This window comes from Magallana gigas, chromosome 3, assembly GCF_963853765.1.
Source record: "Magallana gigas chromosome 3, xbMagGiga1.1, whole genome shotgun sequence".
NCBI lineage: Eukaryota > Metazoa > Mollusca > Bivalvia > Ostreida > Ostreidae > Magallana > Magallana gigas.
In genome coordinates, this window is record NC_088855.1 from 36,238,363 (window position 1) to 36,255,880 (window position 17,518).

The following is a 17,518-nucleotide window of genomic DNA, read 5'->3' on the forward strand; positions in this document are numbered from 1 at the left end:
CTTAGACTTATACCGGTGTATACATGGGAATACATTGCATTCTAATTTGTTATTAACTTGCTGGGATCAGGAAATTCCTCCATCAAGTCTTCTGGACAACCAATGAATGTTTGATATGTGGGCTATCTTCCGGCCTGGCCCAGGTATTTGTGATGGGGAGGGAGGCCCAAGATATTAACCATTGTTGCAGACGTCCCAAGGTGACAACACGGGATTTAATGGTAAGAGTTTTTATAATAGATCGCGTAGTTAACACCCCTTACAAGATATAGAGGCCAATATTGAAAATCCCTCTCTCTCTCTCTCTCTCTCTCTCTCTCTCTCTCTCTCTCTCTCTCTCTCTCTCTCTCTCTCTCTCTCTCTCTCTCTCTCTCTCCTTGTATGTATTGTAAAAGGTTATTTTTTCGTACAGATAAGTGTGATGAATTTTGAGAAGCTACCTGAGCAATCTACATGTATACTTATGAAGCGAGGTGAAAGAAATTTGACTCTATAAGTCTCGGATGGGCAGTCATAAGAGCCGTGAGAAAATTGAACTATTTCTACCAAAATATGTAACTCTTTTATAAAATAGCGTGTTCTCCTGCTAGCTCAAGAATGTATCCTCTATACTATTAAAAATCTTGAAAATTAAAATTCGTGTAGCTGGTGTGGCAAATCACACGTATGTCCCCAGGGCATTTTTTAAACACACAAAATTCTCGCTCTCTTCATTTCTTGAATTCTTTTTTAAAACACCGTAAAATCGTTTGTAAAGGTTTAAATAAGCAATATCTCCATAATCCCCCAGCTGTGAATAGAACGAGTATATCAAAGGTTCAAAATTTAAATATTCGCTATGCAGATTTTGTTAATCAACTGTTTCTGTCTCCCCAAAAATATCAATTGCAATAATTCGTTCAAATTTTTTTTTTATCTTGTCTTCTGTGACCAATACATGCATGGACTTAGGCCAAACTGTACTACATGTACATATGCGACTGACTGACTGTTTCCCCAGGTAGAGGGAATGGGGATTAGGCTCTTTAAAACTCCCGTGATGTATTGGACATCATCCCAAAGCGTACAGTATTATTATCTAGGTCTATATTACCCTGTCACCTCAAACTTCGTAGACCGGAAAAGGTGAATTAAAATGCGCCGCAACAACTCGACTAAGCTGGATCAAAGGATGTTCTCGCTTATGCGGACATAACATAAGAGTGCAATAAAAGTAAGAAAATTAAGGCGAGGACAGGCATAGAGAAGTAGATATATTTTTTCCTGTTGGACATGCCGTCCGGTCGAAAAACAATGGCATCACTTCGATCGAAAATTTTTGGTTCGGATGGGATTATTCGATATTTTTCAAATGGAATATCAAACACAGCCAGTCGAGTTTTGGGGAGACCAATTTCACAACAATTACAGGTAATATTGAAAAAAAAACACCATAAAAACAGAAAACTTCTATAGTGTATTAGATGTCACTATTATTTTTTTAAAAGAAGGTAAAGCTGTCGATTGTGTTCTCATACAGATATAAATGTGATTAAACATAATATGCGATATATATAATATCTTTGTTTATGCCAAATATTTATTAATGTTTTCTTCCGAACGTGTAACCTTACGGACCAAAAGAAAAATGAGAACGCTGCAAAGGTTTTGCAATTTCATTGATACGATCCATTTTTACCTTTTTTTATATGTTAGGTAACGGCTCGGTAAATGTGTTAATTATTTCATTTTTAACTAAGAAAATTACATAAAAATAAAAACTCTCTTTATGAAAATGAAATCATAAAATGTGAATAGAATTTCACACATGTGGGGCCCTGGATCTTGCCGCCGCATGAAATGTCTTGTCGAATTTTTAAAGGTATTCGCATCAAATTAACAATCGCCCATTTAAGTTTATGCAAATTCGTATTGCCATTGTGTTTGATTGTAACCACAGGATGGTTAGGATGATTCGACCTTGGTGCGAGAAATTTTCAAGTCACACGGTCAAAAACTAATCAGGTCATTCCAATAACGTGGTTGATATTACTGCTATCTCCATGGTTTTCTGTGTTATTGTGAAGAAAAATTCAGCTAAAAAAAGAAACAAAAAACAAAACCCAGATATATTAAGTTTTCTGTTTTTTGGGGGTTTTTTCATAACATGCAAGAAAAAGTTAACAATGGTTTTTTCTTGCACATTAGTGTGATTTTTTTTCCAAGCAAATCAGTAGTTTGTTAACAAGAGATAAACCAAAAGAAGAAATTTTATTCTTGGTGGGGGTAACCGCGTTTGTTAAAACTGTTCTTTTCGTCTACATTTTTTAAATAATCAAATGTGATAAATTCAATTCGAAAAATATATCACACACTTACAACCAATGCAATGTGTGATATATAATAATTATATTCAAATATTAATACATCAAGGAGTGATAATGAAATTTCGATTGGGTTCGGAATACTTGAAAAACAAACAACAGCACCAAAGTCTGCGAATTTCGAAAAAAACAATGTCAATGGTCTGAATGGACTGAATGGTTTAAGAAAACCAAAGTATTCATTTGAAATACTAAGACATGTTTAAAATTATCCAGCAAAATCAGTTTCAAGATAGCACGATCTAAACAGACAGCAGGGATTGACTTCACAAGCACTGTAGCACTGACAGAAAATGGTCAATGTAAATATAGCACGGTTGCAACATGTGTGTGTACTATGGTGAATTTAAATTAACATTTCTTTTATATGATTTGAGCCTTATAATATGTTTAGGCCTTTGGGGAATTATAAGATTAAAAAAAAGAAAAGAAAAAGATAATGGCTATATTTTCGTTTGCTTAGAATAGTTACAAATTACAGGGGCTTCAATAATAGATATGGTATTGTTTATGCAGAGGCATGCATGTGCAACAGTTTGTATGCTTTGGTTTTTGAGACACAGTGATAATATATTCAATGTTATTCTTTGTGATATATATGTAACCTGGAATGAATGTACATTCATGAAACAACTTGTACACATATTAATTTAATTTTTTATTTTTACATAGAGTGAAGTAATTAATTTTCTGACAACTTATTTTTAAGATTTGGTATTCTAACATTTACATTTTAATTAACTTTAGGGGTTCCCTTTTATGTATCTTTTGCAGTGTGCAAGGCAAAATATCTTACTTTGGATTCTGCTCATTCATTTGTTAACATTACATCTCAGCAATAAAGATGTAATATGCTAAAGAAGCATAAAAACATCCTGTTTTCAAAATTTGTCCAGAACAATTGGTCTGGAACAAATTCAAAATTATAGTAATGCTGATAAATTGTAGAAGAAGCAGATGAGGCAATATACATTTAAATGAAACATTATTATTAACAGTAATTACTGTAGATTCCTTATTTTATGCGAGTACTTAATTCCTCGTTTCAACCGTTTTCCATCAAATCGTGAGAATGCCAAATTTTTATCATAGCTTCATGTAGCTTATATATGTCCGAAAAATGAAAGCAAGATATTAAAATTCGTGAGATGTGCTTCTCACGATTTTACACAGATATTAATTCCTCATGTTTAATTAGGAATCTACAGTATTTGCTCAGTGGTAAACCATCTGACTAGAAATACAATGATCCATGGTTCAATTCACTGTCCAGCCATTTACTTTAAGTCTGTTTTTGCTCTGCCCCCCTTTGTTACCTATATTTCCTTACATGAGCCATGTTTATATTTTTTAATGAGTCATTAGAATGTTATTTAAAAGCTCTCAGATTTGAGACCTATTTCCCCTTTACTTGTGCCTTTCAAACTAATGGAATTTAACATGGTTGCTTGCCCACAATGTCAACTTTGTTAATGATGATGTATGATAAAATCACTCCAACCAAACAAAGGCCATCATGTTAGGTAAACAAAATTGTCATTTTGCCACTTCAGCTTACCGGTATATTTCTTTTCCTTGGTGATATATGGTACTTCAAACCTGGGTTATAAACCCATATATTCCTCATTGTCTGATCCAACATTTCATCCATGGATCTTACAGGAAAGAAAGTGGTATAATAGTATAGTTGAAGAAAAAAATATTAATGCATTTGTTTATGTGGGGAAATGCATACTGTACAAGTATATGTGTGATTTGTATTTTTCCTTAAATTTTTCTTTTACTTAAGCATTGAATCCTTATTTTTTGAAAGATGTGGTCTCATAACTGCAACGGTGTGTGCATACAAATTGAATAACGCGCGCTAGCGCGTTATGAAAATTTGTTTGCACACACCGTTGCAGTTATGAGACCACATCTTTCAAAAAATAAGGATTCAATGCTTATATTTATATTTTTAGCCTTATTTCCTTTTTCCGCTAATATGATCTATTTTTCAAAATCCCCGCCTTATTCTACTTGTAATGCGCAATTAACGGAAGAGCCACTGGAACAGCCAAATAATACAGACAAAAAATAGTGCACAACGTTATGAATTTTAAATGAAAAATTAAATTTTTTTGTGGTAGTTGATGTAGAAAACATTTGTTTAATAACAAATCAAAACATTGAATTCGTTTAACAGTTAACAAATATTAATGTTAATGAAATGTTTATTAGCGTAGGCATAATAAACAACGTCGTTATCCGGTCCGAAGTCAGCCATCTTGGTTACTTTGAGAAATTAAAAGTGCAGTTACTGAAGGAAGAATTGTTAAAAAATCCAGTGTTTGGACTTATTTTCTGTGTTTGGTTGGCGATGTTCACAACATTTGATGTCAAATCAACTTCTCTGGGTACCTGGTAAGGAGTTTCTACGTTGGATGACCCGAGAATAGGCATTAAAGCTTTGTTTTCATCAGGACGAGATGCGGATGCCATGCTCGATAGTGTACTGCTCAAAGATTTCTTCTGATTTGAAGACACTGATCTGTTGTAAGAGCGGAGAGAACTCTCATTTTTATGATTGCTCATAAACATAATATGACGAGCCTCAAATCCACTATCGTTAAGGTAAGTGATGGATGTAGCTCTCAAACAGTGCGGTGTGTAGTTTTTTTTTACCCCAGCTGCAATACAAATTTCTTTAAGAAAATTTGCGAAAGTGCGTTTAGCAAGAGGCTTGGCAGAAAACCATTTGTCTGCATCCATGAGAACATCTCTGAAGTACTGATTAAATAGACTGGTGGCATTTTTGTCAGTTTTGTTAATAAGAAGCTGTAATAATTCCACGGGGCAACAGTTTTTGTCCCCTGTTGCATACATTCTTATATCAGTATTGTTGCCATCATTTGAGGAAATGCCACCTTGTCGGTTTTTCTGTAGCGTTTCATGTTCCAAGGTAACATATTTTCCTGTATCATCATGATGGAATTTAAAGCTATTAACCTGGAGCTGATGGTGAAATTCCATTCCTCTCGAAACAAAGTGAATGGCTAGGAAATACCATACTGCATGACGGAGAATAGTTGAGGATGACTTTGCCCCTTGGAGGTAAGTGTAGATTTTGAGCAGATCTGTTTCATCTATAATGGCCTTGTGCTGTGTGGGCTTGGATAATCCTAGCCTTGTTCTTTCTTTAAATAACCCATCCAAAATGCCATTCGGTGTCTTAAATTCCTTATCATGCACAATATCAATCTCCCTCTTAAGATCTGCGAGATGGCGATTGATGGCGGCTCTTATATTGATGAGGCTATTCTTATGATAAAGAGGTTCCTCATTCTGAGATTCATTTTCCTTAGATTTCTTTGGTTGCGGTCTAGCCTCACAATAAAACCTCCCTAAAGAATTAGCCAAGGTAAGAGGGTCAACACTAGCCAAATCTATTTCATTTCCATAAGTTTCCAGGTTCCATTCTACAATGAAGATGGCATATATATAACATATGGACCAAATTCTGATTGTTTGATGAAAATATGCAACAAAATTTGGTTTCATTTGCTTTTATATTTATGTCAATGTCAACTACTGAATATGTGCTCACTGCACTGAGTGTGCCACAGGTGGTAAGTACATGTATATATGTACCTTGAAATATTTTTAGTCCCCACAGTGTGTTGCGTTTTGTGTTAGGGGCTTGTCTGGCCTCAAACAGTTCGTCCATATCCTTACTTATTGTTGGTTTAAACCTTTTTTTTGGTGGATCCTGTAAGATCATATCCAATTTTTAATTATTTTGCTAACTCAGTTGATATTGCAGAACTTTATGAAATTGTTTAATGCTTTCTAGGAATTGTTTTTATTTTAATTTGTATCTAGATTTATGATATATGTGAGGCATGAACTTACAGTCTCAATTTGGGCTGAATTATCCATGCCAGCTTCAGTTACTGTAGAAACCAGTTTTTTGTCTTCATTTACAGAATTCAAGAAACCTAAATCCAGATCAATAGTCTGAAGCAGCACATCTTCATTTTCTTCATCAATTAGAAAATTAAGGATGTCCATATCCTGAAACTGCACATCAAAGTCACCGAAGGCCATACTTCAAAGCTATTGAAGCAGCAGACGTTTTGTTGACAAACAGTAAGTAGTTCTTGTATTCATACGCCCTACATATTTTGTGATTCGGTCTTCTGTGTTGTGGGTAAATATCACTCAAATCAATCAATACAATTTAATAGGGGGAATCATAGTGAATGTAAATATATGATTTTTAATGGCTCTTGTAGGACGAAGTGATTGACCTTGACACAGTTCTTCAAGGACATCTGGAAGATTTTTATCAAGCCTGCACCCAAACTGCCATCAATGAGGCGCATTCTGTGTGTGAAGATGGTTACTATGGCAACAAGGACCAGTTTATATCATCTTTTATTTTACCAGTGTGCCATTTGTTTCAAACACTTAAAAAGGTAAAACAAATGTCTCTTTTTCTTAAACTGTTAATATGCTAACTATCAACCAAAATCTTACGCATCCATTTATTGGAAAGGATATATGCAAAATTATCATGAAATTCCCCACCTACCTATTTTAGGATTGAAGAATATATTGTTATCACATTTTTATTAGAATTTCCTGTAGCTGGACTTGAAAATTTACATACAGGTAAATCCTTTTATATTGGAGGACCAAAACAGTATTACTGCATGGTTTATTTTGTTGCTTCATATAAGTCCCTAAATTTGAAATTTTGTGTTAAACTTTACATACATTTTGAAACAAATGTATTGGCCTATTAATACTTCTTTTACCTTTTTTTTCTTTAATAATTCAATTTTCCCATATTAGAATGCTAAGAAAGATAACTCTAGCATCCATACAACCAGACATGTTGAAAAATTTAGCACAGTCATGACATGCTGGCTTCTGTATCAAATCCTAAAATGCGGCGTATATTATTTAGGTGCATTAAATGGAGCAGATCAAAGTATTTGACCCAGTGATAAGAAGTTGACACTGATAAAAAGACAAACACACGGCAACGCACTTAATGTCGTAAAGTTGTGTATCAAATATCTAGCTTCCGTGACTTTCTCACGGCCAGAGTTTAAAAAAAGGAAACTCAGTCATTTTCCTCTGCATTATTAAACCAAACATATAATATTGGGAGGTTTTGTGTAATAGATATATCTCATTACAAAGGGATTCACCTCTTGCATACTTGGGTTCTCTTGATAACATCTTAACGGTGGAAAATCCTATCAAATTGAAATTTTCTGTCAGGTAGAAATCGGTCTTTTTTTATGTAACAGACAACTAGTATGCTTCTGTGCAATAAATTGAAATTGAGTAAATAGCCATTATAAGTGAGAAAAGTTTTATGGTTTTTGATAAGACATGTTTGATGTTTAGAGTGAGATATAAAATGAGCTCAGTTTGTCGAAGAGATTTCTTTTTATATCCGTTTTCTCTAGAATAAAGCTGTTGGATTTCAGAGCACACTGACACTGTTTTATGACTTCTCCAGAGTAGTAAAAGTATTAGGCCTTGTTATTTTTTCCCAAAGCATTTATCCACCCTTATATAATATTATCATGAATAACAGCTCTTTAAACATCATCAATGTTTAGTTAGTTGAATTGCGTAGGAGTCACATTTTTTTCATTAAAGAATTAAACGATGTTGCTGGTACAAACACATTATTATTTTGTGATGGTCTTATATCAATTTTCCATGTACAATTGATTCATTACGCTATTAGTGAAACATCCCTATTGAAACCAATAAATTAGGAGTTAATGCCCTTCCTTTCTATATTTGCTGGCCAAAGTTTTTCAAACCACTCTGATAAGCTTTCCATAATTGGAGAGCAGAATGGAGTGTAAATCCATGACCAGCAAAGATGTCTTATTTCATGAATTAATCTTAATCTTCTGGGTTCCAACAAGAAAAATGAATGGCTCTCTGATAATGAAAGAAATATCTCAGTTAATGGAAGAACAATGCTTTTTCTCAAGGGAGATCGCTCTGTTATTTTGAACCTATATATCTAGTTTTCTAATTACATATTGACATTCTTTACTCAGATTTGTTTCATTTAGGAAAAAAATACTTACACCTTAATGTAGTTAACATTCAATAAAATGATTTTGGAAGTGGAATATAATCAGATGGTTTCGAATACTAGTACCTTCCTGGATATTCTTTTGTGACAAATTTTTGGATGGAGATCTACATGCTGTAGTGTATACATTTATATACATGTACAAGTAAATGTACATGAGTTTGAAATTAATCTTGTATTGATATACTGAATCAGAGATTACATATAATGATATGATATTTGAGAGAGTTGAATCTCAACTATTTTAGCTACATTGAATATCAAGGTATTTCAAGGCAATGTAGCAGGAACTTGGAATAAACGAATCATCACAAAATATCTGACTACCTGAATGTTTGATTGCTGGCAAGTATACAATATTACATACAAGTGCACTAGCTACCCCTATTGTACCCTGCCCAGGTACATAGGCAATTTCGCCACATATGATTCTCATATGTATTGCCTTTCATATGAGAATCATACAAATCATATGATTCACATGTGATGAAGTTGCCTGTGCACAATTTTATGTTAATATGCTGCAAGGAACTTTAACAACGAAAGAGATAAAATTGTTCAATTATCGTAGTCCTGCTGACTTGTTTTTGTTGCTATCTATCTGAATGCAAGTTAGATTCTAAATGCTAGCACCCCCTAACCACTACTACCACCACCCGTCTCATATTGCTCAACAATTTTATGGAAAGTTGTTTGTTGGTTTTTTTTTTAACTATCAAAATACAAGTAAATGCATTGCTTGCACTACCCTACCCCCAAACCAAGACTGAAACTTTATTGTCAAAGTTCAAGGTGTGATTTCACAGAGAGGGCTACTCCCCCACTCTCCACATTCCCTCACCCTCAGACAGATAGATTAACAAGTAGGAACTTTATTGCTGTTGATAAACATGAGTGGTTGACTAGGTATCTGTGATAAGAAGCCTGCTCCTAAGGTACACACTCCACTAACAAAGACCGGGCACCTTGTCCACTCAGGAACTCCCCATTGTGACGGCTAGCTCAGCACAAACAACCAGGTAGTTTATTAAGATGACCCGCAAACAAATTACTCATTCCACTCTCCAAGTCAGGACCTTAATGACAGGGTAAAGATGGTTTTGTTATTTTTGTAATAGGATATCTTGATATTATACCATATTTACATGTACATTGAAATATAGGTTTCTTTTTTATGCTCATTTAAACTAGATTTTGGAAAATTTTTGGGTTTGTTTTATTTGTATAGAAAAGAAAGTTATATTATGCACCACATTTGATTCTTATCTATATAGTTGATATGTTTGTTGACAGGTTTCAAATTTCATATCTATATTTAATAAACAAGTATGCAGTATATGTATACATGTTTACTTATGTGAAAAATTACCTGACAGTAAGTCTTTTTTGACTTTATCATAATGTCTGTATTCTGAAAATCAGCAGATAATTGAACACTCATAATTATTTTGTTTATCAATTTAAATTTTTTATCTATGAACATGCAAATTCAAAACTTATGTCAACTCTTCTGAAAATATGAAATATAAATATGGTAAACATATGTTAGCAATTTCATATACTGGTATACATGTATGCTGTGTAATATTAATGTAATTTAACCAGGTATTTGATATTAAAGGTGTAAATTCCTTTCATATGCTTCTACTGTACAGCAACAAAGAAGCTTTTTACAAGCATGGCTTGATAAATCATCTCCCAAATGTTTTAATTGTCAAGTTAGTTTTCTTTTCAAGGTGTTATGTAATTCTGAAAAACAAGCTTTCGCTCTTTTCTAGCTGTTTCAATACACTCTCTCTTTCACTTAATCTATTATGGGAAGGTCAGAGAGGCATATTGACACTGGCATTCAAAGTGATTATGTTTTAATGTCCTCAAATATTTACCATTGTTATTGTAATACCACAGACATAGCTCTGTCATGATGTCATTTTGGCAGCTGATTCCAATCTGTGTGTACATGTACATGGTTTAAAACTGGTGCCAGTTTCAAGACTCCTGGAATTTTCTTTGGATCTTCAAAACACAGTCAGCAAACTTTGGATATTTGGTATAATCAGATTTTCAAATTTTCAGTTCATTATTTGTTGTTGGTTTATTTTTGTTTGTTGGTTCTTTTTTGAATGTTACAGGTGATTTTAATTTTGGTGAATTTTCAAAAATTGCCACAATAGTCCAAAATTATATCCCCATCCCCCAAAAAACCAGCTGTATTTTCGTTATCTATTTTGGTGTTCCTACTTTTAATTATTTATTGATTTTGGTGTTTATTGATTTTAAATTGGTTTGTGTAATATAATTTTATACAAAATTTTCTATAGAAATTTGTATTTCAAATAAATTTTTATTTTGAATGATCAACTGTATGTAGGATGCATATTCCCATCCCCACCATCTGTAGATTAATATTAACCAAAAAAGATCGAATTTTAAACTTTGAGTTCTATGTTTGAATTCTGTTGTCCCTTTTAGTTACTTAGTTTCATTAAAACATTAATGTCTCATAGTTCCATGAACACTTTAAAATTCTGCTTTTATATGGTATGTAAATACTTATTTACAGAATGTAAATACTTGTGCAATTTTGTTGACTTTTATCAATCTACATTTATAAATTCAATTGCATTAATATGTCAGTTCAAGAATAGAAAATTACATGCACTGATTTACTCATCTTACCTAGCCAAGGGTTTACAATCCACTCTAATAGAGTAGCAGAGTGGATTGTAAATCCTTGGCTAGCAAAGATGTGTTTTACTGATCTACAGGTACAACTAAGAAATCATACTAGTACATGTATCAGAAATTTCAAATTTCATATCTACCTAGTTTTTGTATTGAATGCAATTTGAACAAATGTCTAGCACACAAAGTAATTTTTAAAGTTTAGCATGCCAGAGCGCATGCATGTTATAAGGTAATATTTATATTTTGATGTTATGTCATTGAAGGTCACACAGACTGATCTTCTTTCATTGCAATAGGTGCAAAAATTCAGAGTTTCAAAAACAGAAGCCTAAATAAAGGGTGTATACCCTGTTTCCAATAAGAAAAGATAGCAAGCTTTGTGGACTTGATTGACAGACCTGCTTTGTCAAACTTGTCTGCTTGAAAGGTTTTTGACACTGTGACCCATATCCCTGAATGGTTCTGTTGTAAAACTTGGTTAGTGAATAAACCTGCAAGAGCAGTCACTATCCGAGGTGCTCAGTGAGTAAAAAATATCATTCAAGACTCCCGTAACTGATATCCAGTGAATTTTGGGGGATGATTATTGAAGGGCGGTCAGTTCGAACCACAGGTGTGCGTGGTTATTTGCAGAGTTTTTTTTAAGGATTGGAGTGGATGTCTCCTGATCGGCGATTTAAATTCACATTGATACCCGAGGTATTGAACAGAGCAAGCAAATGTAAGTCAGTCGTTAATTTTGATGAAGTTATTCTATGCGACGCATTTCTCCATTCATAAATTGTGATATACCCATGCATGCTTTCTAAAATTTACTTGCTGCACCATCTTTTTTTATTTTTCATAATTGTGTGATAAAAATGAAAGTATGTGTAGGTTAATTATTTTCAAATTCTAGAAATAAAACTAAATTCAATTTGTAAAAAATAAATGAATGTTTTGTTGATACATCTTCACAATGATTGATAGCTTCCTAGTAACGTGATCAATCTTTCTGGCCCTCGTAAACTTAACCAAGATGGTGCCTTTAATTTGATATTGCATGTACATGTGTACCATAGTAGCTATACAAATATATCGTGAAATCAATAAAGAATACTCAGGTTTGGCTTTCTGTTTTTGGAATATTGATAGCAAATCAGCGGTTCAGCTTTCTCCGTCTTGTAAAGGTTCTAAAAATATATATACTCATTCTTAGATCTCTGTCAATATAGCTCTATCGGTAGATATGAAAAAGGCTTCTCTTCTACCTGTTAAGGTACACATTGGGTATATATATGTATGACTTCAAAGGTATTTTTCGGGGCAAATCTCTTTTTGCGAGTTTTGAATAGGGTCACCCAATTTCACTGCAACGGGAAAACTGCTTTTGTTCAAAGTTTCAATGGAACGTTCTTGTTCTCTGGTGTTATTAGCAGTTTGTGGTATGTTTCAATTTGAAAGTAAGTCTCAAAGCTGTTAAAAGCTTGATGCATTCTAATAGTTGTTGGTTGTATCAATTTACCGAAGAAAAGGGCCATTGACTGATTTTGAAGTTGAGGTTATGACCTGAGCAAGTATTGTACATAAACATTTATAATGCCATTTTTGAAACAGGTTTCGTGATAAATGTGACAGAAAATTAGCTAGTAAAGCACCTTGCAATTTTAATGGGACGGTTATCTTTAAATGTTAGCAGTTGTGTGATTTTTAATTACCACATGTTGGTAGGTTTTTTCTTCTGTATATTTGTAATTATCTTAATAGCTCATGATGTTTACTCACTTACTTTTTGTATCATTATAATTTCATGCCCAAATGCCAATAGATTTGAAGGCAGTGACAATAAGTAAAAGCTTAGAATTTCCTAAATGGCTGATTTCCCTTTATAAAAAAAAAGCAACATAAAAACCAACAGGAAACTCGATTTATTTTCACAGTATTCATGCTTTAGAAAGTTGTTCTTTTACCTTGCATGTTTGTCATATTTTGAGACCAATGGTGATCTAGATATATTCTATGGTATTTGTTGTGTCTTGAAATATGAACACCCAGTTATCGTTATGCAGTTGGTGTGTACAAACACCTTTTGAACAAACAGATAAAACAAAAAAGGACCCCGCCTATCTATCAATGGCCTCATCTCTCATGTCTATTGTTTTTTAACTGGTCACACGTAATTAGCTAGCCTTTTATATGTAGGTGTTTGTACGGAAACATTTACTTTCTCTCCTGTGTAAAGATCTGCTTTAGGATTAGAGAATTGTGTATACATTGGTGGTCCAATATAAACCTTGGATAGAAGGAGAGAGAAAAAAAGATTATGTACCTGAGTGTGCAAGGTTAAGATTAGGAAATTGGCAAAGAAGAAAAGGTTCCGATTGTTGTGTGGGCCAGTGGGTAGCCTTGTAAGTCTGGGTAAGAACAGAGCTATTGGTCTTTTAGGTTTTATCCCCCAGCCCTGGACAAAGTCAAAGAAGGGATTAGAGATAGAGGAGTGGGACTCTGTGGGAGTTTGCAGATTGAAGAACAATTATAGACAGATTTTGGACTCTGTACAAGAATGTGTAAACACTAAATAAGTACTGAATATATATGTATGCTGATAAAAAAAGAGAAGAAAAGTCTATTTGCATTCGTTTAGTGAATTGGAAAGTACAAGAACCCCAAAAGACCTGATTATACAGCAAATAGGATGGCAAAAGTCCTGAATGGAGTCACAGTGTGTGAATGCATCTTTTGAAGTTGGTGAATGAAGAACACATAAGGTTGATAGATTTGGGATTCACCTTTGGATTTTGGTTATTGTCACCTTATAGTTAGATTTGAGTGTTGGAGAATGTTGTCTGAAGTCTTGCAGGATTTGAGTGTATAAAATCAAGGTTCTGATACATTATAAATTGGTAAGATAATTTGAAACCAAAAGAAATTTTTGGGATCGGATGGGCAGAGTTTCTAAAGTATGAATCAATCCACAATACATTAATGTATTGTTAAAGTGCATGATTGGTCATTTTGGTTTGCTTTTTAAGAAGATTAAATGATGATTTTTCTTTTTCACAGGAGAATTTATGTTAGGATTATTACACATAGGTAGATTTAAGTTCTAATTTTGTTATATAGTCTTTTAAATTTGTAAACATAGGGATTTATGTTATGTCATTGCTTCTGTTCTTTTAATCTTTGACCAGAATGAATCCGTGGAAATGATTGATTACCATTCAAAATCACATTAGTTCAAGTGTATGTTGAGAACTTACTACCAAAATGAGATTAGGTTATGCATTCACATTGATTTGTCATTGCATAAATCTTTGAGATTTTTTTGCATATATATCTTTTGCTTTTAATAATCAAGGTTTAATACATAGATTTGATATTTTACAAATATCAGAATCTGTATGTTGCACTATACTTTCTTCATTTTTACCTGTCCAGTACAGGTATAACTCTGATTGTTTAGATGCCAGAATGTTATCTTGTGCAATAACGGGTGCATCAATTTTGCTTTTTATTGACTTTATGATACAAAACTCATTCATCAGGATTTTAAAGGGAGATCTGGCCCTAAGTATGTTCTTGGCTGTTGCAGTATTAATATAAGTGTTCCAGAATATTTTCTCAGATCTTTTGAATTTCAGTAAGTCTACGATAAACATTGGAATATGAAGTATAAATGTTGACTTAAAAGCACAAATGGATTTTGTACTTTTCTGCAATTTATTTTAGGATTTGACTAGGGAAAAAAAAGCTTAGTGCATGTAATAACCTTGGTATTTTGGGAGCAATTTTGTGAATCTTAGAAGAAAAAAAATGAAATTTTGATAACAAAAACCCATTTCCCTATTGAAATATATGCTGTAATGTAATTTGATTTTGATTTTTAGGATGAAGACTGGTGCCAGTGTGGGAATCACAAACTGTGGCCTGTCTGCTACGGTGAGAACATAGTCATCCACCTGAACAAGCTCTCTGAACAGTCTCTGAACATTGGGGATTTCTATGTGTATGTGTCTGTGTTAAATTCTTGTGAACCTTGCCTTAATGTATGCTATAACACACCTTCAGGAGTAAAAGAACAAGTACTCTGCGACAAAGAAATTCAAGCTTTTTTCGCCATGGAAATAATGAGTCGCCGGACAAGTCTGTGTTCAGACGAAGAACTGGGGCGAATGTTGCAAAGGTGTTTGGTGCTGTTTGAAGGCAGTGTGCAACATCTTAAATGGGATGAAACAACACAAGGTTGCCAAGACTGTCAAAGGAATCGCATGATCAAAGACCTGCTGAAAAACCAGTCAGGGCAGTGGAATGGTAGCCGCCCTAATTATCTGTGTCTGACAGGTTTGTTAGCAATTTCATGATTACTTCTTTCTAGCTATCCTAAAACTTGACTACACTTGTATTTCAATAATGTTTGTCATTAAGAGAGAACAAACAAAGAAGTGCAGTTACTGAGGGATTATTGCACACCGGTAGGCAACATGCCTTGACAGTCAATAATTGGAATGAAGTGTACACACATAATGAGAGGGGGGAAGTGTTTCATAACAATAGGTAGCATTGTGGTTGGTATGTGACAGCAAGTGGCTGAATGTTGTCTCTGCAAGGGAAAAACTTACCCCCTGCCTGGTGAATCTGTCACTTTTCTACACAACCTTCTGACCCAGTAGCTAGGTAGTCTTGTGGGTGGTGATGGTAGGTTAGGGTTTTCAAACACACAGGGGCCCCTTAGTGTTCTATCACATGAAATTATACTTACAGTGATCACAATGGGAAATTTTGGAATGATAGACTAGCATTTAACTAGAGAGCCACTTACTGTTGCAGTAACACATAAAACATGTCTAAAATATATTTGTTATTTCAGAATTGTTATTCGAACAGCTCAAAATTTCAAGATTCAAAGGCAAAATTTTTTTTTTCCCTTGAAATATTTAGCATTCGGCTTTTAGAAGTTTTTGCTTCCTTACTTATTAGAACATAATGAACAAGCTGAATTGGGCCAACAGGTGTGTAGTGTTATTGATTCAAGGGTGTCATTTACAGATGTATAAAAACAGATGTATAAAATAACTGTTAACCATCCATAAAACTCTCATCAAATTTCAGTTAGAGATACATATAATGACAATGGCTGCTGGTCATTTGGCAATTGATTGGACACCCCCTGTGTGGAGGTACGGGAGGTCGAAGGTCAGACTGTGGCTGATTAAAGTCGGCTTGCGGCTTGCGTCTGTACTGTCAGGTTTGAGACAGTTATATTGTCAGCATTAGGGAAGGATGGACCTTCAATTACTGTTGTGTACTACTGGCCAGTCAGGTGGAAATTGTACAATCTTCCTTTGTTTTCCCAATTAGTATTGCTTAAAATATACCATCTTATTTAAACTCATTTTGCTCCCTACTTTCATTATTATACTCTCCTACTTATGCAGATGTTTTCTTACCAAATATTATTTTTTTAAGTGCCAGGTACATGTATGACATTTTGGCTGCATGAACTCTTTAATCATTCAAGTGGAAATCAGTGTATCTGGAGCCTTTTACTATCTTGCTGTATTTTGTTCCATTTATTAAGATAATGAATTGCACGCAGTTGTTTTCTTGCTCAGCTATTACATTTTCAACTGAAGTAGTCAAGTGAAGATAAGTTTTCATTATTTCAATGTCCTATTAGGTTGCCACATTCTCTCTTAATACCATGCAATTGTTTTCTTGTCAAAATTCTCAAAATGATATTTTAAGACTACAGACGTCATTGTTCAACTACAAATGTCTCTGGACATACCTAATATTCATTTAAAATCGACAAGCATCCGAGGTAACAGAGATATTACTAGGAGCAGTCATTTTTCTTTTGAATAAACTCCCATATTTTGATCTCGAGCAGCGATAAATGGAATAAAGACTGTACTCGTGAAATTCAAGTTGATTCACTGTTTTCCAAATCTGTTATTATATTCCAACTAAGCTCTTTCCTTTGTTGTTACCTCAGACTATTATCTAGTCTTATCAAGGTAGCATATCTGTGGATTAAGGACTAGCATTGTATCCCAAAGTATCAGAACTACAAATTGTTTCACACTGTTGGGACAGGGAGGTTGTTGCTGTCTATGGATAAAGCACTGGCCTTATCTGTTGTCAAAATTTGGACATGATGTATGTGAAAAATCTGTGTTGACAGGTACGGCATTATTTTTGTGGGCACATTTGGTAAGATAAGTGATATTTACATATACTATGAATAGGTGTCAGAATTATTACTTGCATTCTTCTTACTAGGTGCATCTAGGTCAAAAGAGCACTTGTTTGCTGTTTAAGATTGATAATGTTAATTTGGGGGGCTGATAGATTGTGTCAGAACATACTGCTCTGG

General features: G+C 33.9%; 2 protein-coding genes across 7 annotated transcripts in view; one reads left to right on the forward strand and one right to left on the reverse strand.

The window, feature by feature from the left end:
* The first annotated feature begins 137 nt into the window (after nucleotides 1-137).
* The window catches only part of LOC105344215 (pleckstrin homology domain-containing family G member 4B), a 43,883-nt gene continuing 26,502 nt past the window's right edge, over nucleotides 138-17,518 (forward strand). The window contains exons 1-3 of one of the 6 annotated variants that reach the window (XM_066079491.1): nucleotides 138-221; nucleotides 6,638-6,820; nucleotides 15,030-15,483. In XM_066079491.1, the coding sequence (XP_065935563.1) occupies nucleotides 153-221; nucleotides 6,638-6,820; nucleotides 15,030-15,483 (706 nt within the window). In that variant the 5' untranslated portion in view covers nucleotides 138-152. Of the gene's footprint in view, nucleotides 222-1,200; nucleotides 1,411-2,514; nucleotides 2,666-6,637; nucleotides 6,821-9,414; nucleotides 9,564-10,396; nucleotides 10,526-11,630; nucleotides 11,885-15,029; nucleotides 15,484-17,518 lie in introns of those variants that run through there. The other 5 variants (XM_034480010.2, XM_034480011.2, XM_034480012.2 and 2 more) reach the window with 5 other exon arrangements.
* Nucleotides 4,194-6,586, reverse strand: LOC136273378 (uncharacterized). The gene is made up of 3 exons (XM_066077793.1): nucleotides 6,255-6,586; nucleotides 5,994-6,111; nucleotides 4,194-5,821 (listed from the first exon to the last, which is right to left on the reverse strand). The coding sequence occupies exons 1-3, from the start codon at nucleotides 6,447-6,449 to the stop codon at nucleotides 4,635-4,637; spliced, it is 1,500 nt and encodes a 499-aa protein (XP_065933865.1). The 5' UTR covers nucleotides 6,450-6,586; the 3' UTR covers nucleotides 4,194-4,634.